This window comes from Impatiens glandulifera, chromosome 6 (genome assembly GCF_907164915.1).
Source record: "Impatiens glandulifera chromosome 6, dImpGla2.1, whole genome shotgun sequence".
Classification (NCBI taxonomy): Eukaryota; Viridiplantae; Streptophyta; class Magnoliopsida; order Ericales; family Balsaminaceae; genus Impatiens; species Impatiens glandulifera.
In genome coordinates, this window is record NC_061867.1 from 38,881,464 (window position 1) to 38,907,759 (window position 26,296).

Consider the following 26,296-nt stretch of genomic DNA (forward strand, 5'->3'; position numbering starts at 1 on the left):
TCCCATAACAACCTTAACTGATTATTTAAGATTCATAATACAATAATGGTTTAATAATAGAAGAGAAAAAGCATTCAATCACAAGGACCTTTATCTCATTATTATGAAAAGTTCTTACGTGATCAAGCTGAGAAGACCATATTATATAACGTCCATCCACTTAACCGATTCGAGTTTTATGTGCATGACGGTGAATCTGATTTTAAAGTTTACTTGAAAGGATTGAGTTGTAGCTGTAGGGTATTTGATGTATATGGTCTTCCTTGCACTCATGCCCTGACTACTGCCCGTACCCATAAATTGGATGCCTATGAGTTCTGCTCAAGGTAACGATTTGCTCTTGAATCTATCTAACTAACTAACTAACCAATTTCTCACATGTTCAATTGTTATCTTTTTCAAGTATTACTTAACTCAATCGTGGATCAATACATATGCAGAGACATGCTATCCAGTTTGTCATCAAGACTCTTGGGATATTCTAGAAAATATCAAGCAACGAGTGTGCCTTAAACCACCTGTTAAGGTTAAGAAAGGACGGCCTCAAACAAAGCGTATGTCATCCCAAGGTGAGATTCGTAAGGTATCGAGAAGATGTAGCTCATGTGGTGGTTAAGGTCATAACAGGGCAACATACAAATTAGTGATGCATGCACCCTCTACTACAAGAGCTGTAAGAGCATCATCTCAGCCGCCATCATCTCAACAGCCATCATCTCAGCCGCAATCATCTTAGCCGCCATCATCTCAGCAGCCATCATCTCTTGCTTGAACAAATGTTGGTTTTATCTTATGAATATTGTATCAATTATTGTTGATTTTGTCTTATGAATATTGTATAAATTATTGTTGGTTTTGTCTTATGATTATTGTCTATGGTTTTGACTACATATGTTGGTTTTGATTATAGATGGTTGGTGTTGATTAAGATTGTTGGCATATACAGATTGTTGGTTTTGATCAACCATCATCATCTCAACAACTGTTCTAAGTTTACTTCAATTTTGTAATGTGTGGGCTGTCTATTTTATGACTTTTGTTGTGTTGGTAAACAATATAGTTGTTTCAGCTATCATTTTGTTGTATTATTGATACACGTTGAATTACCATCTTCAAGTAAACAGAGAGAAGCCATATTACAATTTAGTATTACAATTCACAGATTTTATGACTCAAGCATATTGTATATGCGTGAGTAATGTTGTAATATGCATGAGTAATAACTCACGCATTATGTACTAAACTATATGCTCAAAATACACCATTTGCAAGAAACACACCATATGCTCGAAATATACCATTTACGAGAAACACACCAATGCGAGAAACACACCAGTTGCGAGAAACACACCATTTGCGAGAAACACACCAAATACGAGAAACACACCATATGCGAGAAATATACCATTTGCGAGAAACACACTATATGCTACAACAATAATATTCAGTATTACACAACATGTTACAACAATAATATTCAGTATTAGACAACATGTTAAACAATATTCAACCTATTACATCTTCATGGCTCTAAAATTTGGTGGAACAACCTGACTACCCACTTTTCTCTATAAAATTTCATCTTATCTGATATGCAATTTTCTAGACCAAGTTTAGCAGTCAGGTACTCTATATACATTAATACAAAAACGTCACAGTCCCCACTTATTGTTGCTTTTGGTACTTCTGGATGTGGGATTCTACGAAATCTTAAAGTCTCCATTGTCATGTTAGGATACCTGGCCATTTGAACTTCAGACAATGCTTTATGAAGGAAGGGAGACAACATTTGACACATGGGTATCATGAATTCTACAAAATCATCGTCTTTGAAAATTGACTGATAGCAATCATAAACATCAATTCTCCATTCTTTCATTCATAGAACACACAGTGCCCAGTGTTTGAGATCGAGGTTGAGGGGGAAGTAAATATCATCAATAGTGCTCCAATTGAGCATATGTCTATCTTCTCTACCCCAATAGTACAAGTAAAATGATTCATCAAAAGAATGGTCTTCTGGTTTATCAGGATCAGCCGAATCAGCAACAAAATTGTCATAGTGTGATGTAAACAAAGGGACGAAATGACAATCTAAGATGGTAAAATCCGTCGTGTACGTCTTAGGGTAGGTGAATGCTCTTTTATTAGTAGGGCACATCCGACATTGATCTCCACATCAGTTAGCCAATTACGTGTCCTCAGAATTGTATTGAAGAATGAATAGCCTACAATGCCAACACAGAGCTCCAACTTTTTACATTGACCTCTTTTCGCCAACTCTTTCATCAAAGCTATCTTCAGTTTCGGATCAAACTTCGCCATAGGATCGAAAATGATTGGATCCTCAACATCTTCTTTCACCTTTTTTTTTGGACGAGGGACGGTATAAGGACTAAGTAGAGCTTTCGACCTCAACCTCTTTCTCTTAAATTGGACGTGGGATGCATCGTCCAATTCCACCACATCCTCCTCCTCCTTCTCCTCCACCTTCTGCTTATCATTATTTTGCACCTTGTCTTCCTTCTTCTCCACAAACAAATCATCATCCACCTTCTTCTGCACCACCTTCTTATTCACCACCTTGTCCACCTTCTCCACAAACAAATCATCGTCCACCTTATTCTGCACCACCTTCTTATTCTGCACCACCTTCGTTTTCTGCACCTTCTTCTTCTGCACCACCTTCTGCACCACCTTCTTCCCCTCCACCTTCTCATCCTTCACAATCCCATCATTGTTTACAATCCCATCATCCTTCACAAAAAAAACAAAATGATTGAAATACACCATTTGTGAGAAATACACCAATTGCAAGAAACACACCATACATACCTCAATATCCTCAATCTTCTTCTCCACAATCCCATCATTGGATTTCTCATCAAACACATCAGCTTCCTCAATAATCCCATCATTGTTCTTCTCCACAATCCCATTATTGGATTTCTCCTCCATTAGCTCATCCTACAAAAAAAAAACAAAATGATTGAATTAGACCAATTGCGAGAAACACACCATATGCTCGAAATACACCATTTGCGAGAAACATACCACACATACCTCAATATCCTCCACCTTCTCCTCCAAAATCCCATCATTGTTCTTCTCCTCCACTTTCTCCTCCACTAGCCCATCCTACAAAAAAAAAACAAAATGATTGAATTATACCATTTGCGAGAAATACACCAATTGCGAGAAACACACCATACATACCTCAATATCCTCAATCTTATTCTCCACAATCCCATCATTGGATTTCTCCTCCACTAGCCCATCCTACAAAAAAAATGATTGAATTAGACCATTTGCGAGAAGCACACTATATGCTCGAAATACACCATTTACGAGAAACACACCATCCATACCTTAATATCATCAATCTTTTTCTCCACAATCCCATCATTGGATTTCTCATCAAACACATCAGCTTCCAACACAAGCCCATCATTATTCTTCTCTAGCCCATCCTTCAAAAACAAAATGATTGAATTAGACCATTTGCGAGAAACACAATAATTGCGAGAAACACACCATACATACCTCAATATCCTCAATCTTGTTCTCCACAATCCCATCATTGGATTTCTCCTCCACTAGCCCATCCTACAAAAAAAAATGATTGAATTAGACCATTTGCGAGAAGCACACTATATGCTCGAAATACACCATTTATGATAAACACACCATCCATACCTTAATATCATCAATCTTCTTCTCCACAATCCCATCATTGGATTTCTCATCAAACACATCAGCTTCCAACACAAGCCCATCATTATTCTTCTCTAGCCCATCCTACAAAAACAAAATGATTGAATTAGACCATTTGCGAGAAACACAATAATTGCGAGAAACACACCATACATACCTCAATATCATTAATCTTCTTCTCCACAATACCATCATTGAATTTCTCATCAAGCACATCAGCTTCTAACACAAGCCCATCATTGTTCTTCTCTAGCCCATCCTACAAAAACAAAATGATTGAATTAGACCATTTACGAGAAACACAGCAATTGCGAGAAACACACCATACATACCTCAATATCATCAATCTTCTTCTCCACAATCTCATCATTCACCAAATCATCCTCCACCACATCGTCATTATTCTTCTCCTCCATATGCCCATCCTACAAAACAAAATGCTTTAATTAGACCATATACTCGAAATACACCATATGCTCGAAATACACTAAATGCTAGAATCAGACCATACTTCAATATTATCATCATTCAATAAATCCTCAATCAACACATCCTCATTCTTCTTCTCCTCCACAAGCCCGATATTGTCTTTCTTCTCCACAAGCCCATCATTGTCTTTCTTCTCCATAAAACCATCATTATCATCATTCAACAAATCCTCAATCAACACATTCACCTTATCCAAATCTTCCTCATCTATCTCCTCCAAATCTTCCGCATCCTTGTCTTCCTCATTCACCTTCTTTATGTCCACATCCACATATTCCTCATTAAATCTTCTCCTTCTCAATTCCTCCCCTAGTGTGGCTGATAATATGTCAAACTGTTGTTGTAGTTGGTTTAATATCTCTTTTATGAGATTTATTTCAATTCTCATTTCAGTTTTTAGTTCATTTAGCTCCTTCGTAAGTTCATCCAATCTACATCTATCCTAGGGAGTTGTTGTTGTTGGAGTCATGGGAGAGGATTCATCATCTTTTCTACTTGTGACGCTCTCGAAAGAATAAGAGTTTATGGTGCTGGGGTAGGGTTGCAGGTTCTTCTACTCGTGGAAGGTTTGGCTTTGGCAGGAGTAATTTGTCTTTTCTTCCTCATGCCAGGTTTATGAGGAACTACATATTCAATATCTCCAAATTTCCTCTTTCTGCAATCAAGATCAAAAAAGACAACATAAACATTACCTCCCATATCTTCAAAGTCCTCCCCAGCATATAAGATATTCTCTTCTTCAGACAATTTCATCTTCTTGACAATCTTGCCTTGCAGGGCAGTGTGAAGATCAGATGCAGTGCTCTTCCTCCCGGATTTGTACTGTATTATCCTTGAGCAGACAGACTCTTGCGCTTGAAGCATCATATTTGTTGCAAGTTTGGGGACAAACGTTTGGATAACCTCATAGATCCACACTTGTAAGGCTAGTGCGAACCCATATACGGTATAAGAAACATTGACATTCTTGTCTTTGTTCTTCTTCCCCATGAATTTCTTCTTCTCCAGATATAGCAACCTGTAGCGATCAAGGTCCTTGTTCAAACTCTTTATGGTTGCTCTAAAAGACAACTTTCCCCATGGAAAATTGAGGAAGTGTCGATGTCCTCGACCATGCTGAGGAGTTTGATATTTATTATCCTCTTTTGGTCAATGACGAAGAGATATTGGAAAACTAGGTATACCATGCCCAATTTCTATGCATCTTTCTTATTAGAGCAGGACACGAATTTTGAATAAAGGTCTGCTGTTCTAATAAGTTGATTACTTTTAAAATATTTAACAACCAAAGGTGGACATTCTTCAACTTGATTGAAAATGGTTTCCTCCGCAGGGAATCTTCCAAAATTGAGGCCTGTGACCAATACAAATTCTTTCATCCCGAAGCATAACTCTTCTCCATTCACGAGGAACTTCATCTTTATAGAATTTGAGCTGCACTTCCTTAGGAGCATTTGGTGTATAATCGTTCTTGAGAACCGCAGTAACATGTATCCTTTGCATAAGAATCGGAATTGGGTTTGCTCTACCCTTTCCGTTAGAGCCATTGAAGCAAACTTGGTGACAATTTTTTCAATATTTGTTTTCCATGAGACCCTCCCAGCAAACTCATGAATTATAGTGGACTTCATCTACAAAATAAGGAACAACATTGGAGTTAGCAAATCCAGAAAATTATAATTACCTAAACTAGAACATAACAACTCAAGCAACATCAAATAATACACAAAAATTCTATATGTTTGCATTCCTTGTTTCACTTTAATCAGGAACATACCAAGAAAATAATTACCTTAACAAGAACATAACAAATGTCATTTCTCGTTTGTTAAAAACACTGATATACGAGAAACGGTACAATGCTCGTGAAAATTATAACCATTTCTCGTGAAAGAATAAACGAGAAATGCATGCATGCAGAATAAGAACATTGATATAATACTCGTGAGTGAAGAACACTATATAAACAATAACATCATATACACACATAAACGAATATAAGATACATTAACCCTAAAAGCTAAGGATACATCAATATCCATCAATATAAACGACAGAATATATGATCGAAGAGAACATTACAAATTAAACCAAAACCAAAACCCTAAACCCTAAACTCACGTGAATATATGATCGAAGAGACGAACGAACGACGAACGACGAACGATGATGTTGAACGAGGTTGATCGATAATGTTGAACGAAGTTGGAATGGAAAGTCGACAGTTGTAAAGACGAAGTTTTGGAGGTCGGGATGGGAGAGAGTCGATAAATCTTCGTGAATGAGTTTTGTTTTAAATTAGGGCAAACAAATTATATATATGATGAAAGACGAGAAATTCCATTCACGCATTTTCATCTAAAAAGCGCGAGTTCATAAACGCGTTTTAGATTAAAATGCGTGAATGAAATTTCTCGACTTTTAATTTACGAAAAATGTCATTCACGCATTTCATCTAAAACACGTTTATGAACTCACGCTTTTTAGATGAAAATGCGTGAATGACATTTCTCGTAAATAAGCGATAAATCAAGCGTAAGGGATATTACAAACTTTTCGCAAGGCAAAAATACCCATTTTACAAACGCGGTTTTTTTTTGAAGGCCATGTCATCAAATTTTCCATAACACCACCTGGCCTGCCTTTTTATGACTGAGCAAGCTTAAATTTCCAGTATTTTGTCTCACCAATTTCAGCACAAGGTCTTTTACTTGCGTCTTCTTCTTTTCTTTCTCAAGCCATGTCTTTCTTTTCCTCTCTCGTCTCGCGATTGCGTTTTTCCTCAAGACCTTTATACAGCAATCTTCGACAGACACTTCTCCATCGACGAATGATCCGACATTCAACCTTGGAACAGACTCTGATTTCTGATTCAAAACACTCGTGGAACATGTCATGGGGTTGTTCTCTGCTTCCCATGGCACTTGCTGTCTCTGCTGGGACGATTTCCTTGAACGTTCAGAGCAATCTTTCTCTATGCCAAACCCAAAATGGTGACCCTAGGTACATATACCCTTTCGTGTTTGTGAATAGAAATGGATTGATGAAGTATTTAAGAATGTTATTCTCGTTGACCTTACTAGACACCAATCAATTGGATGAGTTCGTAATTAGTTGGGTTTTGATTGAAACTACATTCTTTTGTATGAATTGACTATTGTGATTGAAAAGTTAATATTTTTTTATATACATACATATAATTTTTCTGTTTCTGGATTTTTCTCTCATATTAGTTTTGGGGGCAAAGGTAGCACCGAGTACCTGGTGAACGGTGAACATAAGAATGTCCCTCAAGAACTCTTTGATGAATTGAAGGACATTTGTCAGGTATGGTTTCACTAATGTAACACTCTTTTTACTAGCTAGTACATTTCCTTATGATTTTCTTTGTTTCTTCCTGAGTCCTTTTGGCTTGGAAATAGGTAAATTGTCAATCTTCAGTTAATCATGGGACAAAAAGCTGATTCATAAGTTATGCAGGATAACATGACCATAGATTATGATGAGAGGTCTGACCATGGTAAACCTCATAATAGCTTTCATAAGGCAGTGAATATCCCTGATGTGATTGTTTATCCAAGGTAAGATTGAGTTTCAATATTTGTCGTCTATTATTGTTTGACCCAAAGACCAAACGTGTGCTTTTATTGATGTCATGTGTTCATAGGAATATAGCTCCTTTTGTTAGTGAATAAAAATGTTTTTCTTTTTGCTTTCTTGTGGCTTCACAGTTCTTTGTCTCATTTAGCCAAAATTTAACCGTTTTAAATTAATGATGGGAAGAAGCAAATAGCCAATGCTTTTGTGAAAATCTTGCAGAGGTTATGTGCCTTCAATGAAATACACAAGGAAACCCCCTTATAATAATTACATATGAATCTCATCATTTTATTTTCACCAATCAAATTGTTGTTTAGTAATTGTTGTAGTCTAACTAATTTCTGGATGCAAGACTTAATTGCCTATAAAAAAGATTAATTATGTGAAATATGTCGTGATGCAGTATATGGTGTTTGGACATCAAAACAATAGATTTTTCCACATACTTAATTCTTTGGGCCAGTGGTATTAGATCTAGTTTGAGGTTAATTATTACCCTAGTGATAATTCAGTATGTGCTGAAATTGAAAACCCTAGTGATAATTATTACCATGGTATTGCAAATATGAGTTATTTCTTGTGAAACCTTTATTTTAAGAGGAACTTCACGAAGAATTATAGTCCTTACAATATTATTTTGGCTTATGGGACAACGGAAGGTTCATTTTGTCAAGCATTTCTTTGAAGAAATACTAAAACTATACATATATGTATATGAAAATGCAGGTGTGAGAAGGAAGTTTCTGATGTAGTCAAAAGTTGCAACAAGCACAAGGTTTTAATCCTCTAGTTAATTTCCTTTCAACTATTTTCTTTAGATCCAATCAATGGCTTTAGATTTTCCACCTATCCAACAATTTCTTCCCACGGACGTTCTTTTCGTTCTATGGTAATCCAAAAATCAAGAAAGTAATCCTTTGGATTTAGAAGCTCAGGAAGTATCCTATGGAGACGTTTGGTAAGAGGTACAAACCGTATAAGATATAAGGTATATGGGGGTATACACTATAATGGAGTATAAGTTGTATTTGAAAAAGTGGTGATCAAACATTTCTTTTTTCATCCGTCATAGTGTGGACGACTAATCCTCAACAAACTTAAATTTGCTAACCCGGTCTCAGGTCACGTGCTATTCAAGAAGAGCTAGCCAAAGTAAAATTGGTGCTTTGAAAATTTTGTGAGGACCACTTTAACAGCCAACACTTGACTAGATCGCCTTTGCTTATAATTTTTTTTGTTTTTGTTTTGAAAAATGTCAACTTTTCATTGAAAGGAAAACGCAAGATGCGTTTAGTGAATTACACATGGGAGGGAGAAGAGAAACAAAAAAAAAGCAGAAAGAGAAGAATAAGATTAAATGCCAATAAGTTCAAAAAATTCTCAGCCCGTTCAAAACCCCCTTTTACGAATAGAAGCAAACGCGTGGAGCATAAAGCCTCTTTTATTTTTTCAGCTCCAAAACTTTTCTCTTGGAATGTTCTTCTATTCTTTTATTTCCAAATTGTCCACCAATTATGAGGGGTATAGGCTTCCAATCATCACTGATGTTAGCTTCCCACCTTATCCATTTTTCCCAGAAGTAATTACTTATGATTAATAGAACCTCATGTTCCAATTAGGATTATGAAATAGATAACTTAGTTTTGGTTTATTTCTTCTCTAAATTATCTTGGTATCTCATCTCCTTCTTGGAACCCTAGCAACTCTAGTTAGTGGGTTCCGTCACAACCAAATATTCAGCTAAAATAAAAAAAAATTGATTTTGTTTGTTTGATACAAAAATGCATTTTTTAGCGTGAAATGTGTAAAAAATTGTGAATTTTTTTTTTATTGTGCTACAAATATTATTTTTTAGATTACAATTTTTGCCAAAAGATTTTTTTTTTAAAAAGAAATTGCAACATTGATTTTGCCTACCAAAAAGACTCATTGTCAGTACTGTTTGCTACACTCATTAAACTTTTTGTTATTAAAACAAAAATACAAAAGAAATTTTCTTTCCATCGCACTTGGTCCCTCAAAAACTTGAAGTGGAATTTACTAGTCTAAGTATAAATTAACCTCATATATATCAATTAATATGATAGAGGAATTTGAGATAGAGAATTTATAATGATATCAATTGGCAAATCAAAATGAAAATAAAATTCAATATGACTCACATTGTAGGATATCTTTATAAGTTGGTAAATAACAAAAAATTACACATTGTTTTTAAGTCTCCCTATGCCATTTTGGAATAGTTTATAACCGATAAATCATAATAAACTGATGAAAAGAACTAAGATATAAAGTTATATATGAAAAAATGAATCTATTACAGTTTATACTCTTGTACTAAATATAGTATCTTTGAATTTAAGTAAAGTTCTTATCGATAGGGTGAAATTGATAAAAAAAAGATTATTGAGGTTCCAATGTTGGGGTTGTCTTTTTCACATAGTTTTTTTTTTGTGTGGTTTACTCTGATGAGCAGGTTCCTATAGTACCATATGGTGGAGCTACATCTATTGAGGGTCACACATTATCACCTCATGGGGGTGTTTGCATTGACATGACACTCATGAAAGTATGAACCTTCCTTATTTGTTGTAACATTTTGATGCTGCTTTAAAGCCTTTATGCACTCAGGTCTTGCTGTTCTGGTAACTCAGTTAGGTTAGAATGTTGAAAAGAAAGATTTTGACTTGCTTTTCATTAGTGTGGTATAATATTTCTATAGTTTGTTCTGAATCCCAACCCTTGCCTTTTTCTGATGTCAAGAGTAGGCTAATGAGCCTTACTACATTCCTTAGTGGCGGCGTGTAGGGACTAGGGATCAATGCCATATTTACCTGCTGCAAAATTCCTTTGCAATGTCTTATTTACATAAGGATTTAGGTCTGACTTTCTTGTTAAAAATTAAACTAAAATACAAGTTTGCTTGACTTTTCCTTCTTTGAACATATCTATTATTTTGAAATCACAACATAATTCAGAATGCAAAAGTTGTTGATGATGTTGAGTCATTGAGTTACCAGTAAGGTGTGTTTACAAAATTTCTTCCTCATATAGTATAAAAAAAGGAATTAGAAAAGGGATTACTAATGTTTCAATTTAATTCACATGTCTTTCATTGTCATGGAAATGCTTCTGATCAAACTGTTTCTGTTAAATTGTTCTAATTGCAGAGTGTTAAATCTCTACATATTAAGGATATGGACGTGGTTGTTGAGCCTGGTATTGGATGGATGGAACTTAATGAATTTCTGGAGCCTTATGGTCTATTTTTTCCTTTGGATCCTGGTCAGATTTCAATCTAGAATATCTGCAACTTTCATGTTCTTGCATGTTCACAATAAATAATATTCTACATCCTTTCCAAAAGTAAAATAAAGGAAAAAATCTACATCCATCTTGGCACTAATTTTATTTTCAAGGGGGTGTTGGCTTCCATATCTTATTTAAAATCCTTATGTTCTCCTGAAAAAAAATTGTTTTATAATCTTAACTTGATATAATTATTTTAGCTCCAAAGAGAAAATCAGGACTGTGGATTTCCTTATGCCATTACTCTTCATGGTTTAAATGCTAGGGTTTTGTCACCTTGTTTTCGGATCTCTTGATTATATTGTCCCTTTAAACTCGGTGTTTAACATTACTAGACATTTCATATTAAGAGGTAGTATTGGTGCTTTAACATGTTTAAAAATAGATGCAAGGACATTTTTTGAAGTTGCAGAAAGATTGAAGACAGTTTAGGAAGAGAGAGAGTGATAAATTGATTTATTTTGATATTGATCAATGTTGGAAATGATACAATATTTATGCTGAAATAACATAGGAACAAACACAAAATATAAAATGCGAAGTAGTTCCAGTGAGGGAAAATAGGATCCTTCCTAAGGGGAGGTCAAACAACACTCCTATGTTCACCAATACAATAAGGGAGGAGAGAGACAAAATCCAACTTGGTAGACATGATATTGTTGTCAAACGTGCCACATGGCCTAGATGATTTGATTCAACCCAAAAGGAGTGTCTTTGAAGCTAATTGCTGGATCTGTGAAATAGTGGAAAGTGAAAAATGGAGACATCTGAATTAACCTTACTCGATGCTAAACCTCTAGAGGCACAACATTGAATGTGCAAAGATGTTGCCAACAATTCAGTTATTACAAGTTAGGCCTCAAATGACACAATTTAATAAATTGTAATGAAGGTAAGATAAATGTACAGAGAGGAATGTAAACAACATTTGGTGAGATAAATGTACGATGATATAGACATCTACCTATGACCTATTCACCTATCCAACACTGAGAATCTTAGCAGCCGAAGCATTTGCATCACTGAAACTTTGTTTGATGTAAAAAGATGTGTAGTTGAGTAAAATCACTCAAATGTCCTTATTATTTCATATTATACGCTGTTATAAAAATAAAATAAAGATAATTTGATTGATCGAGTAAGATAAATGTACGATGATATAGACACCCACCTATCCAACAGTGAGAATCTTAGGAGCCGAAGCATTTGCAACATGAGTTGTGGCACTTTTTTGATTTAGGGTTATTTGAAATAAGTTGTTTTTTATTAAAGGAAACCTTGTTTGATATAAAAAGATGTGTATTTGGGTAAAATCACTCAAATGTCCTTATTATTTCATATTATACACTGCTATGAAAATAAATAAGGAAAATTTGATTGATGGAGTGATGGATGATGTGATAAGGAGTTATTTGGATTAATTCATCAAATAAGGCCGTAAAGTTGTCATGGCGCTAGATGAATTTATGGAGTAAAGAATTACCTTTGTTCATGTTGTCTAACTTCCCAAGAACGAAGCTGCGGAAATCTCTCATGGCGTGCCTCACGACTTCAATTTATTTTTTGTTTAGGAGCTTTGACTCGATTGAGTGATGTTAGTAATTGGTTCCTCATAAAATTGAGCTTCCAATCCTCTGGTTTTCCATAGAGGAGCCTGGCATTTTTCTTGTAGTGGTTGCACCAAGGTCTCCCACTATGGGTTTGAAGAATGATGGATTGACCTTGTTGAAGATTTAGGTTCTTCACGACCAATGAAGAAGACTCCATAGAGGATGTTAGTAATTGGTTCCCCATAAAATTGAGCTACCAATCCTTTGGTTTTCCATAGAGGAGCCTGGCATTTTTCTTGCAGTGGTTGCACCAAGGTCTCCCACTATGGGTTTGAAGAATGATGGATTGACCTTATTGAAGATTTGGGTTCTTCACGACCAATGAAGAAGACTCAAAAGTTGAATCGATTATCAATTATCGCGAAGGGTTTCTTTTAAAGTGAATTTCATTAAATGAATCTCTCATTAGTGCTAGAGGTTTGAGGCAAATAATTTGTGCCCTTGCTCTGTCTAGGTCTGCATTTCAGCCCAAACAAATATTTATAAATGCGTTTTTGTTCGATTTGATTCGTACATGTGGCTACATCATCCTTGTTGACCAAGAAGAGAATGTTGACTTGCTGACCCAGAAGGTTCAAAGTGTTGAAGTATTGAGTATTGTGGAGTTTTCCTTGCTTAATGCTGTGGAGGCGAAGCTCAATGTCCTATAACCATGAAAAGTTTGTTCTTTGAGAGAGTCGCTTTTGGCATATTCTTATATATATTTAACAGATTGGAAAATGAAGTATTTTCCCATTTCATTTGTTATGGAATTGAGGAGTCTTGACATGTCAAGATTGTTGCAATGTCTCGAGCTTGAATTGTCTGGTCATCAACAAGTGGGGCTACAAATTTTCTGATGAAAATTTTGATTATGCTCGACCATTCAAGGTGGTTTTACCCCTCAAACATGTAGCAAGTTGTGGCAAGAGTTATCAAAGTTGGGGAGATTGTGCTCGACCATTCAAGGTAGTTTTACCCCCTCAAACATGTAGCAAGTGGTGCAAGAGTTATCAAAGTTGGGGAATAGTTTCCAAAGAACATGATGATGTGAATGGTGGAGAAAAGCAAAAAAAATTCACTTTGAAAAAGAAAATGGTTTGTTTGGGGTTATGTTGAATTTTGAGTTTTTGAGAGTGAATTGGGGGAGATAATATTATTCAGACATTGACTTGTAATTTACTTGAGAAATGTGTGACATATTGAAGATATTGAGTACAATACAAGTAAGATATGACAGATAACAAGTAATGTGTTGAGTATAAACACAACAATATGTAGAGTGCATATAAGAAGGATGAGTGAGGTAATTATAAATATTGAGAGTGCTCAATTTTCCACATAATTCTTCCAAATTTGATTTGGTAAGAGTTTTTGTAAGTATGCCAAGTCACCTGATTGCGTCAGGTAACGTATAGGGTGTGAAATAGATCATTTATTGACGTTTTCAGAAATAAAGTAACTATAATTTCATTGTGTTTGGTTCTGTCATTATAAACCTCATTTTTTGCAATGCTATTGCGACTTGTTGTCATACAACATTTGAATAAGTCAATCATTAGAAAATCCTAACTCTTCAAAAATGCAACGTATCCAAATTTGTGGACCGAGTCCATGAGGGTGTCGACAAGCTTACATCCAAGCATTTTGGTTTTGTTTAAAAGGTTCATACTGCACTTCCTTTTGGATAAGGAGATCCTCTCTCTTTGATCGGGCAAGTTCCATTCCTAGGAAAGTTCTAAGATCCTGTGTCGAATTGACTAGTAAATAAACTTTTTCAAGATTCAAATCTCTTTTTCATCGTCTCCAATTATAATGATGTCATCAACATAGACAATGAGGAGTGATATTTTTATTTGGAGCAATCTTGACATACATAGTATGATCAACTTGATATTGAGAGAAGTAGTTCTCGATGATGGAGATTGAGAATTTTTCTAACCATGCCCCTAGTGATTGTTTGAGACCGTAGAGAAATTTATGGAGGCGACAAACTTCGTTGGGTGAATTAATACCAAGAGACATGTTCATGTAAACTTTTTTTTCGAGATCTCCATTTAGGAAGACATTTTTTATGTCGATTTGGTGAAGTTTATAATCTTTGTTAGCCGCCAGAAATAGTAATATTCAGTTGATGCTGAATTTTGTAATAGGTACTTAGAAACATGTGATTGGTAGGCGACTAGAAAAGCTTTGTACCTTTCTATAGGAGTTGGGGGCGACAAACTTCGTTGGATGAATTAATACCAAGAGACATGTTCATGTAAACTTTTTTTTCGAGATCTCCATTTAGGAAGACATTTTTTATGTCGATTTGGTGAAGTTTATAATCTTTGTTAGCCGCCAGAAATAGTAATATTCAGTTGATGCTGAATTTTGTAATAGGTACTTAGAAACATGTGATTGGTAGGCGACTAGAAAAGCTTTGTACCTTTCTATAGGAGTTGGGTTTTGTCTTGAAGAACCATTTACATTCGATGAATTTCTTTCATTTATGGTTCTTTAGAAGTGCGTCAATCTCCTTATCGATCGCACGTTTCTAAATAGGTTGTTCGATTGAGGGATTCATTAATGGATATAAATATTCTGACGTTGCTGAAGTCAACAATGTATGGCCGGTATGTTTCCGATAGACATTTGTATGAAACAAATTTCGAGATCAGGTGATTTGTACATGACCTAACACAGCAGAAAGGGAAGCAGCATCAGTCGCGTGAACAACAACAACGAGGGAGTAGCGGTGATAGGGAAGGGGAAGGGGCAGGGCCTTGAGCAGCTATGAGAGGGAGAGATGGCTAGTTGTAAGCGAAAGTGATAATTTGTTGCCGCTATAATACCATATGAGAGATTGAACACAGGAGAGAAATAATGAAGGAACATTCCTCTTGATTGTGTAGTACTTGATGTAAAGATTTTGAACAAATATTTAGATACAAAAATGACTTAGTGAAAAATGAAATATCATGATGAGATCAAATCATCCTTGAATAAGAGGTATCATTTATGGATGATGAAACACATTATTTCTTCATGTTGATAGTCACAATTTGGACTAGAAAAACCATATACATAAATCTCTATGAATACCATAGTGTAAATTAAAATGGAATTGAGGGAGTAGCAACTGTGAAATTTGTATGATGGTATTTGTTTTGCATTGTTAGTTCATATATATTCTATATCGTTGAACTCTTATATTTTAACTAAAATTTTTTTGTTAGCAGGGCCTGGAGCAACAATTGGTGGCATGTGTGCTACTCGGTGTTCTGGTTCTTTAGCTGTGAGGTAGTTACACCATTTCATCCCATTATGTACTTAGTATGTTGAGTTGTACATAAAATACCTTGATTCTAGACTAGAATCCTACCTAAACAGATCTCATAATTCCGAGAAGGAATATTTTGTATTTAGTGTATATGAATTACCTTCTCAATATTGATTATCACATTTTTTTATTAAGAATTCAGCACTTACGAAAGTAAAAACACTAGTAGGTTTGAATTCCCAGCCAGCATAAGAAAGATTGCAAGAGGCCCTTCCTCTAATTTTGTTCACCATTTTCTCAACGATGGGGTGCATAGTGAGATATGTGGAGTTGATCTGAAACAAGGGGAATTCCATGGTATTTGGATGGGAGCGAGCCTTCTTCCATTTTAATATTCATGATACTCACCAACTCGTCTCTAACACATCTCTCAACCTTGGAAAGAAGATTTGACACTACTTTTCATTGCTTTTAGTCTAGGCATTCTTTCAAATATGGTGAAAGTCTCTTTGATCAAAGAGAAAAAGAAGAAACTGGTACAAGAGAATAACTAGGGTTTAAGTTTACTAACCTTAGAACAAGATGAAGTATTAATGTATTCTATTATTAGGTTGTGTCTATAGTAGTTCCATGATGAAAATGAAAAACTAAAGTGTTATTTTCTCAATTGAGAACAAACAATTGGAGCAACTTAACGAACATATGTAATATGCTGTAGGAAATCCCTTAGATTTAGTTGAAAGTATTCTGATTTAACTGTGTTCCATAGGTAAATGCAAGCATGTCCATTGTTTTTGCTTATGTTTATGGAGAAAAGACACTTAGCTTCTTACTAAAAGTGAGATCCAGATAATTTTGTTATTTAAAATAATACTAGTAACTTTGTGTTAGCTTGTAGGTATGGAACTATGCGGGACAATGTTATCAGTATGAAGGTCTGATTCCTCATTTTTTCTCCAAGAAAGATGAGTAGTTTTTCACATGTTATTTTGTGTTTAGGTTGTGCTACCTGATGGAGAAGTTGTCAAGACAGCCTCTCGTGCTCGAAAAAGTGCCGCAGGGTAATTATTGTTTCTTGTGTTTCTAACCCTTTCGTACCACCATGTTGTTATGCTTGGTTTTCTGCTGTTCTTGTATTGTTGTGCATACTCTCTTGAACTTCTTAGTCTATGTATATATTGTTATGATATATGATAACTTCTAGTTGCAAATGTGTTTTATAATAGGGTATAAATTGACCAGTTAACTATTCATGTTCCAGATATGATCTGACTCGCTTGATGATTGGAAGCGAGGGAACACTAGGAGTTATAACTGAGGTTACTTTGCGACTTCAGAGAATACCTGGGAATTCAGTGGTAATTTAACCAATTTTTCAGTCTTTGTAGTTCCTATGAGGTCTCTTTTTCTTTATCAAACCCATTTAGAATTCCTATCAACTTATAAATTATTACCAAAGATGATTAAGGTCTACTTATCCTGGACATATATTATTCCCTTAGGTGCAAAACAATATCATGTCTATGAGCTTATTAAAAGGGTTATTTCTTTGGTCATTTATTCATCTGAAAGGTGCTTGAGTTTTCTTTCTTCATTTTTGTTGATGGACGTAGTTGCTAACTTTCTCACTAGTCTTCTTTAGGAGCTCTTCTTTGTCAAGAATCATTGATTATCTTAGAGTTTGGAGTTTCTTTCTAGGTGGCAATGTGCAATTTTCCCACTATTAAGGATGCAGCTGATGTTGCTATTGCCACTATGATGTCAGGTATCCAGGTGAGGCTTTTCTTGCCTTTTTATGTGTTTCTGTCTCCTCTCTCTTATTTCAATGTCAACATTCAGTGCACTTTCATGTGAATTGGTGGAAAGTCTACCGAGCATCATACTCCTAACTCCTAATTCAGTTTCCTTTTTAAGGTGCTTAGTCTTTTGTGTGGTTCTGTTACAATACATGAATCCTAGGGCAGCCTAATATAATTAGTACAAATGATAAATAGATAGTATTACAGTTATTAGAATAAGTTAATGTTGGTAGTTAAAAGAAATTGTGTGATTCTCGATATGTAGTAGTATGTAATGCATTAGATTATATATATTTTTTTGTTTTAAAAACTAAAAAACTTGTATTATTTTGAAAGACCGCAAGATAAGATTTCGCCAATTACAAGTAACTCATCAAGATTAGAAAAAATGCAGATGTAGAGTTTTGGAGAGAAACAAGGTTTCTTTCTTCATATCTTACTGAGCTATTACATGGAGATTGGAGAATACAATTTATAGGAGTATTAAAATTAACTAATTAAATGAAAGAACAATTTCTTTGATAAGCATAAATGAATATTTTGTTTGAAAGACTAACAGCCCTAATCACTTGGGGGGTAAATACTCATGAAAGTGACAAAAGTGTGCTTTGGAATAGGCCAAGTTTGATATTTTCATAGTTCTCAAAGTAGGCGGTAAAGTTCAGCCTAAAAGAGGAGACCCTTGATTCAACTAAAAAGAGTGGCTTTGGAGACAATTGTCGAACATATGGTAATGTCAAAATTCTTGCATAGTGGAGTTAGGAGTGTTTGCAGAATGGAGACCGCTATAACTGACATAGACGGTTAGAGTTTCTAATCCTTTCTACATCTAGAGTATTTTAGATCTTCCTGATTTCTTACGTTCTGCAAAGATCTGAATTAGACCAGCCTCACATTATCCATTTGTTTCCTTGCTGTCCTTCACTGGATTATGCTTGTGGGGTATGTAACACAATACTGATATGGATGTTGAGAATTAAAAAGCACCACCATTATAATTTGTGTAAACTCTTAATTTATGCATTGCATTGGTCTTCAGTGCTGAAGAATGACATTAAACCAGATACTTTTTTGTTCTAATTAATGTCTATCAGGTATCAAGGCTGGAGTTACTAGATGAAGTTCAAGTGAAGGCCATCAACATTGCAAATGGAAAAAAATTGCCTGAAGTTCCAACATTAATGTTTGAATTTATAGGAACTGGTAAATGTTTCAAGATCTATCACTTTTACAGTTGTATAGGTTTTCATATCTTATCATTTTTACTGTTGCTTATAAATTCACTGGGCAATGCAATAGTTACTTTATCTTAATTTTATTTAGTATATATGGTTCAATTATTTGTTCTATTAAGTGAGTTGTGGTTGTCTTCAAAATTGATTAGTAAAGTGAGAGGCACTGCACAAATTGAAGCTTCACCTTGCTGTTCATTGACTTGTGAGGAAGAGGGATCTAGGGTAAATGATATATGTGATCAGGATGACAAAATCATGAGAAGTAACAATTTGTATTGTATCATGAAGCTTGTCTTATCTTAAAAGATGCTTTTCAAGTTTGGTGGTTATTTGGGATCTATTTTCCATAGATACAACTGTCTAAAAACTTCTGTTTAATTTATTTAGTTAAACTGATAGCTTGCTATGGTTTTGTTAAATTAAACAAAAATAATTTTGTATTTAAACTATTATTTCAGGGAAAAGGTTGATATATAAAGTTTTTATATATCTATGCTGCTTTCTAATTTCCCCCCCTTTTGATCTAGGTTGTACTATTGAGTTGGATAGTATGTAGCATAAGCTTTCTTTCTTTTCTAGTATTGTGAGATATTTGGAATATCCTTACATATCACATCAATAACACTGCAGCTAAAATTTTTGGTTTAGGTTTGGTAATGCAATACAAATTTGGTTATTCTCGAAAAAAGAATGGAATCTGCTGCTTATGGAAACTCACCAATAACACTCATGCAAACTCACTTTCAATAACATACATGTTATGGCGAGAATTCTATATAAATTTATTCTAAACCTTGTTAAGCTGCATTTAGGTAGTATAAAATTGGATAAAGAGTGTGTATAAAGAACAACACGAGATACTACTTTCTGGTTGTGCTTCACATAGTTTTTGATAGTTTATTTTTTTTAAATTCTACGACATTACATGATTTCTTTCTCTTGTACAGAAGCATACTCTCGCGAACAGACATTAATAGTCCAGAAGATTGTGTCTGAGCATAATGGTTCAGACTTCGTCTTTGCAGAAGACCCTGAAGCCAAAAAGGAACTCTGGAAGGTATTTAAGTTACCATCTCTTTCTACTATTTGTTTGTTGTTAGGTCTGTGGATTTGTGAGCAGTTCATTAATGAACTCCATGATATGATAGTTGATAGAGAAGAAGCTTTGGGCTTGTTATTAATTTTTCGGGTGATTAAAATGACAATCTATATACACAACAACAAAACAGTTTACAAAAAATAGTTTTGTTGAAATCCTAGTATGTAGAAGTTGTGGTTATTGTGATGTTGTGGATTCTGCCTTCTCTGTCTTGTTGAAGAATTAATGATATGGAAGCAATGTGGCGATGACGTGGATAAACTTCTGATACAAGGGAAAAGGGTATTTAGGGTTAATACACTATGGTGGAAGTGGCAGTTATTGATTTAGTAAAATAGAATGTTAGTATTAGGGTTAATACACTATGGTGGAAGTGGCAGTTATTGATTTAATAGTATAAATAGAATATTAGTTGTTAAGAACTGATATAACAACTAAATCATTCATATCAGTTCTTAACAACTAATATTCTATTTATACTATTAAATCAATAACTGCCACTTCCACCGTAGTGTATTAACCCTAATAATATTTTTCCTTGTATCAACTTCTCTCTAACAGGGTATAGGAGACCCTCCATAAACTATTAAATCCCGTACTTGAGATGATATTTGTTCTGTTACAGCCATTCATTGCAAACTTCAATTATTTGGAAAGGACATCATCATCAATAACATTTTTTCTTCTGGCCCTTCCCTTTGAAGAACAAGTAGTTTGCTTCCTGCTACTTTAATGTGCACCTGAAAAGTTGTTAATGCATGATCATACAACTATTTCCTGTAGTAGTCCTTCATCAGCCTATGTATATATGCCTTTCGGACAACCCTAAAAACATCAGGATTTTTTTTTATTGAAAAGACTAAGTCAATTTACTAAAAACAAAATGATGATTTTCACTAACAAGGAACCTCAAGCACTGCAACTTATAAATTTTGGAAAATTTGATGAGGAGAATGAACCTGTTTGGGATGAGTAAAAAATAAATTCATAAAGAATAGTAAACTAATTGAGTTAGGCGAGTTATAGAAGCCCTTTAAAGGCAACAACGGTCCACTTTTAACAAATTTATGTCTTATTTGATTCTTTATGAAGTTTAGGATTTATTTTCAATCTTCTTACCCAAGTTTGAGGGACTAGTTTATCCTTATCATGTTAAAATGACTAGATTAGGGGAATTTCATATGATTTATGATTCCCTACAGAGAATTGGGTCCTTGATTCAGGGTGTTTGTTAAACGTGACTTACCACAAGAAGTGTCAACCGAGAAAGTGTTGATGGAAAACAATCAAGCATGTAAAGTGTAAGGAATTGGCATGGTGGTTGTTAAGAGGTCCATGGCCCTACATTGAAGCTTGAGAATGTTAGGTATGTTCCACATCTAAAGAGGAATTTAATTTCTTGTAACATTCAGGGATGTATTATGATAATCAAGAAGGGGAATTTAGTTTCTTTAGGGACATTGTGTGGAGGTGGACGAGGCTATATTGTAACATTGAGGGAGGTGTTATGATAATCAAGAAAGGGACTTGGTTGTTCTTGATGGTACTTCTCATGTTCTTGAGGCTTTTCAAGATGTGGTTAGGGATGAGTCAATTGTGAAGGCATGGGGGGTGCTTCAATTGGTATTCCCAGGGACATTTTGGAGACAACAATTAAAGTGTTAGGCCATGATCATCATGGTCCAAAAGAGATCAAGAGAAGAGGTGGAGTTTGCTGATAAGAGAAATGGCAAAGAAACTCAATTTTCTACACAAGGGTATGGGTACATTTCAACACAAGCTGAAGTGGTGGATATTCTTTGTTGGAATCTACACAAGGAAGTGAAATGTTCGAGACATCTCATCTGAGAGGATTGTGGACTGCTTGGTGAATAAAGAATTCAGTGGAGCAACAATGGGACAACAAGCTTGTTTTGATAATGAACTAAGAGGTGTTGATCATGAGATTGTTGATGGGAAGAATGTCATTGGTGTTGATACAAGTATATCTTGTAGTTTTATCCTAGCTGGGGATGAAAACAAAGTTAGTATCTTTTGTCATTTTTTTTTGTGACCAGGGTCTATTCCCTGGGGGAGGCTAGCATTTTACCCCATTTAAATTATAGTGTTCTTAGTAGAATAGAACTTGAGACCACTTGAGTATCTTTCACATTAAGCTCTATTGTCCGTTGTTTTTTGCTTGACTTTGACATTTGTGTAAGAGGCTAAAAATGTTTGTAAGCAAGGAAAACATGGGTACACAATATATACAAAATGCTTAGATATTACAAGCAATCTAAAGAGAGATAATACAAGAAGAGATACACAAAGATCATTGAGAGCCTATTCACCCAGAGTTGAGAGCTATTGCAGTGTGTGGTGTATGATTTATTGAATTTAGTGGAAAACCATATAACTACTTGACAAGTGGATGTAGGTGTTTATACCGAACCATTACAAATGTTTGTGTTATTGGTTTGTTGTTCTTCATTGTTCATTCTTCATCTTCAAGTTATCTTCTCAGGTACAACTTCAAAGTTGAGTGTCATGACTTCTCTTATTCTAGTTGGGTCTTGCGGTGAATTTGTCATTGAATTCACAACACTTATCTTTTATGTAGTTTATAAACATAAGACTTCAGTTATCATTATAACCAATTTTTATTTTAGTAAAATACTGTGTGTTTTAACAATTATGTAATCATATGGAAAATCCATATCATATTATGATTCAACAGTAATGGAATTTTTTGTTTTGTTTTTTGGTTGGATGCAACAGTTGTGTTTCTAGATCTCTTGGTTTTATCCATTCAGTTCATTCAATTCTCTCCCAATATTATGGTTTGTTTCACTGTGTTTTTGTTCTTTTTTATGTTCATGATCAAATAAGCAGACTTGATATGCAGGTCATCATAGTAGGTTTTAGACTTGCTAAACTCAATGTCTTGTTGCATGCAGATTAGGAAGGAGGCACTATGGGCTTGCTTTGCTATGGAACCTAATTTTGAAGCAATGATAACGGTCAGTTATTGCATCAGGCACATTTGAAGAATACTCTACCGTATATTTGAATTTAGTTGATTAAAAAACAAATATAGTAGATTCATTTACTAGTTATGCGCGCTAGGAATTTAGTGAAGAAGAAGACTTGTGGTATTTTAAAAATATTTATAACATTATGAAAATATGTCTTATATAGAGGCACATGAATGACTAATTAGAAAAGATTAATTAAAAAACACAAAAAACTAATAAGAAAAGATTAATTATGGAAACACAAAAGACTAACTAAGAGAAGCTAAATATGAAACCATATAATCTAGCTATGGTAATTAGTATATTTTTCAAATCTCAATCCAAGTCAGTAACTTCCACTGACTTATATTTATTCATAAAATTAGTCTTTGACGCCTTCATTCCTCTGTTAGGTTTTGTATTTGGTCTCTAGATTTTGTTTCCCGCTCTGAAGCTTTTCTTCGTGGCTTCTAAGACTTCATCTTTGACTCTATTGCACAGTTTCAACGGATTCGTCTTGAACTTGCCTTTTGTTTATGTGGATTCTTATAATTAATTGGTTAGATGTGTTGGATATTCCTATACAGTTGATACAAGAACTTATAATACATATTTGGTTTTCTTAGGATGTATGTGTTCCTCTATCGCATTTAGCAGAATTAATATCGAGATCTAAAGAGAAGCTTGATGCATCAAGATTGGTGTGGTATGTTTCATCTACAAGAATGTTTAATTCCCATTTCTTTTTAGAAACAAAGACCAAAAAGACCATGCTACTCTTTATGACTTAAAACTTTATCGCAAGGATTTCCATACAAGTTGTAAATGTATTACTTTGTTCCTGAACAATAGCACAGTCATTGCTCATGCTGGTGATGGGAACTTCCATACTGTGATTTTATTTGACCCGAGCAAAGATGAAGATCGACGAGAAGCTGAGAGATTAAACCATTTTATGGTTCATACAGCTCTAGCAATGGAAGGTATAAACTTTTAAGTTTGACCTTTTGCATGTGAAAGCTAATTTTTTTTTGCTGCAGTATCTTTGTACTTGTTCAATCATAAATGTAAATAATTTTGCTGCGCCTTTATATCCTAAGCAAACTGGGATGGGTAAACTGATTACATATTTATACACTTTTATTATTATTATTCAAGAAAAAAGTCCAGCTTTTGCAATAAAACAAAGTGCACCAACATCACGAGTCACCATAAATTGATAACTGAAGAAGATGAAAGAACAATAATCCTTGTTGTAATTGTCTAAGAACATTTTAATAATACCCTAAAGCATAAGACAATGTCATATATATATTTTTTTACAGTTTATCCTGAATCTTAAAGATGCCATTTTCTCGTTCTTTGTGAATTAGGTACTTGTACTGGGGAGCATGGTGTTGGAACAGGAAAGATGAAGGTACACATCCTTGTGCTATTTTGAAACAATAATTCTCTTTTACTTTTCTACCCGTTTGCTGAATGTGTAACTGAATCAAAATATAATTCACATCACCTCATAATCTAACTAGACATAGATTGACCTCCTTGGAGTTTTGTTCTAAAAATCTTGACCCCACATTATAGTGTATTGTGTGAATAGGGATGACAAACAATCGGGTAGTTTGGGGTAGGTCAATGTTGTCCCCTTCTTTTCGGATATACTTTTATTTTATCTTTATGGTGCTTGCAATCATCGGTTTTTCGACAATATCTGTGAGAACTATTATTATCTAAAATATGAAATATAAATAAAATATATTTGTGATATTGTTCACATAATAGTTAAAATAAAATAAAAATATTATGTTTAGTATGCGGGAGGAGCATAAAAATACTATCCTTGCCCTTTCCAGTCAACTACATATAAAACATGGGATAACTATCTCCAATTCTATTGAGATAGATCCATACACAAGATCCCTTTCGACTGAAATATATATAAATGTAAAATATGTATCTACCTTTCCTCTAAACCTAAAGTTAAACATTGTGTGCTAGAGTTTTTTTTTTTTAATTTCTTTTTCTGGGGATAGTTAACTAGAATTATTGGAAATATAGAGGTCATGCTGTATAACTGATTAGAAATATTGGAGGCATGACATCTTTTGTGCCGGAGGCATAGTTGTCAATAGCGCCCGTAGCGCTAGCTATAGTGAATAGCGTAGCGTAGTGCCCCCTCGTAGCTATAAGGCGCTATAGGCTACACACTTTCAAATAGCGCCGCCTTTCTAGCTATATCGCCAATAGCTATAGCCTCCTTATAGCGCGCTTTTTTTTAAAAAAAATATATATATATTATTTATTTGACTTTTTCAAATTTCCTAAATTATCTTATTTTATTTCCTTATTTTATTATTTTTTCTCGGAGGCTAATTTGAGCACATAGACAATGTTCAAAGTTGAGCTTTTTAAAGTTGGGTAAAGCTAAAAACTCCATGCTAATTCATGGGAAAATGTAGGCATTTATCCTTTTTCTTTTTTTTATTAAATATTCTCTTTCTGAATTAAGAACATATACCTTTTGAAATAGAGCAAATCTGCCTTCAAGGGTAAATACAAGATTAATGCTAGTCTTTGGCTTTTGTGAAACTCTTGCAGTACTTGGAAAAAGAGCTTGGAATGGAGAATCTAAGGACAATGAAGAAAATAAAAGATGCTTTAGATCCCAACGGTATCATGAATCCTGGAAAGCTCATACCTCCTCATGTTTGCTTTTAGTTCTCCTGCACTCAACATAAGCGCTAATAATAATAATACATAAATGTATTTGTTTTTATACTTGCATTCCTGTTAATTTTATCGTATTATTTATCAAGGTTCTGTTCGGGTCATCAACCCGGTTTTTTGGGCGAATTTTGGTCCGAAAGGTTGAACTGTTTGGTCTGACCGAATTTTATATTTATTTAAAAAAAAGTTAAATATATATGATATGTAAATGGTATATATAATCACTCACACACATTCAAAAGTCACGAAATACATATCAATTAAACTGGATATTCAGCTATTTGAATTAACATCACACCAAATATATCCTTATAATAAGTCAATAACAACATTGTTATTAATATCGATTTAATCTAAACATGAAAGTTAAAAACTACAATATTTAAAGGTGTATATAATTGATCTCTTGCTATATATTTGAGTAGAATTGCATATTCCCATATTGAAGTTTGATATTTGAAAAAATATTGATTGGGT

General features: G+C 34.4%; 1 protein-coding gene across 1 annotated transcript; it reads left to right on the plus strand.

Annotated features, from left to right (window-relative positions):
* Positions 1-6,858: 6,858 nt before the first annotated feature.
* LOC124942064 (D-lactate dehydrogenase [cytochrome], mitochondrial) lies at positions 6,859-25,945 on the plus strand. Its single transcript, XM_047482474.1, has 18 exons — positions 6,859-7,206; positions 7,437-7,530; positions 7,684-7,784; positions 8,530-8,578; positions 10,280-10,372; positions 10,974-11,088; positions 15,926-15,986; positions 16,865-16,901; positions 16,966-17,027; positions 17,228-17,324; positions 17,665-17,739; positions 18,860-18,968; positions 19,948-20,057; positions 23,036-23,098; positions 23,719-23,798; positions 23,945-24,075; positions 24,466-24,509; positions 25,691-25,945. Exons 1-18 carry the CDS (start codon positions 6,944-6,946, stop codon positions 25,808-25,810), a joined length of 1,704 nt encoding a protein of 567 aa, XP_047338430.1. The 5' UTR covers positions 6,859-6,943; the 3' UTR covers positions 25,811-25,945.
* Positions 25,946-26,296: the final 351 nt, after the last annotated feature.

Excerpts from the sequence above, each read along its gene's own strand:
- LOC124942064 (XM_047482474.1), top strand. The coding sequence starts at position 6,944 with ATGTCTTTCTTTTCCTCTCTCGTCTCGCGATTGCGTTTTTCCTCAAGA. Across the intron at positions 17,740-18,859 it reads CTATGATGTCAGGTATCCAG|GTATCAAGGCTGGAGTTACT; the intron begins GTGAGGCTTTTC and ends AATGTCTATCAG. Across the intron at positions 18,969-19,947 it reads GTTTGAATTTATAGGAACTG|AAGCATACTCTCGCGAACAG; the intron begins GTAAATGTTTCA and ends TCTCTTGTACAG.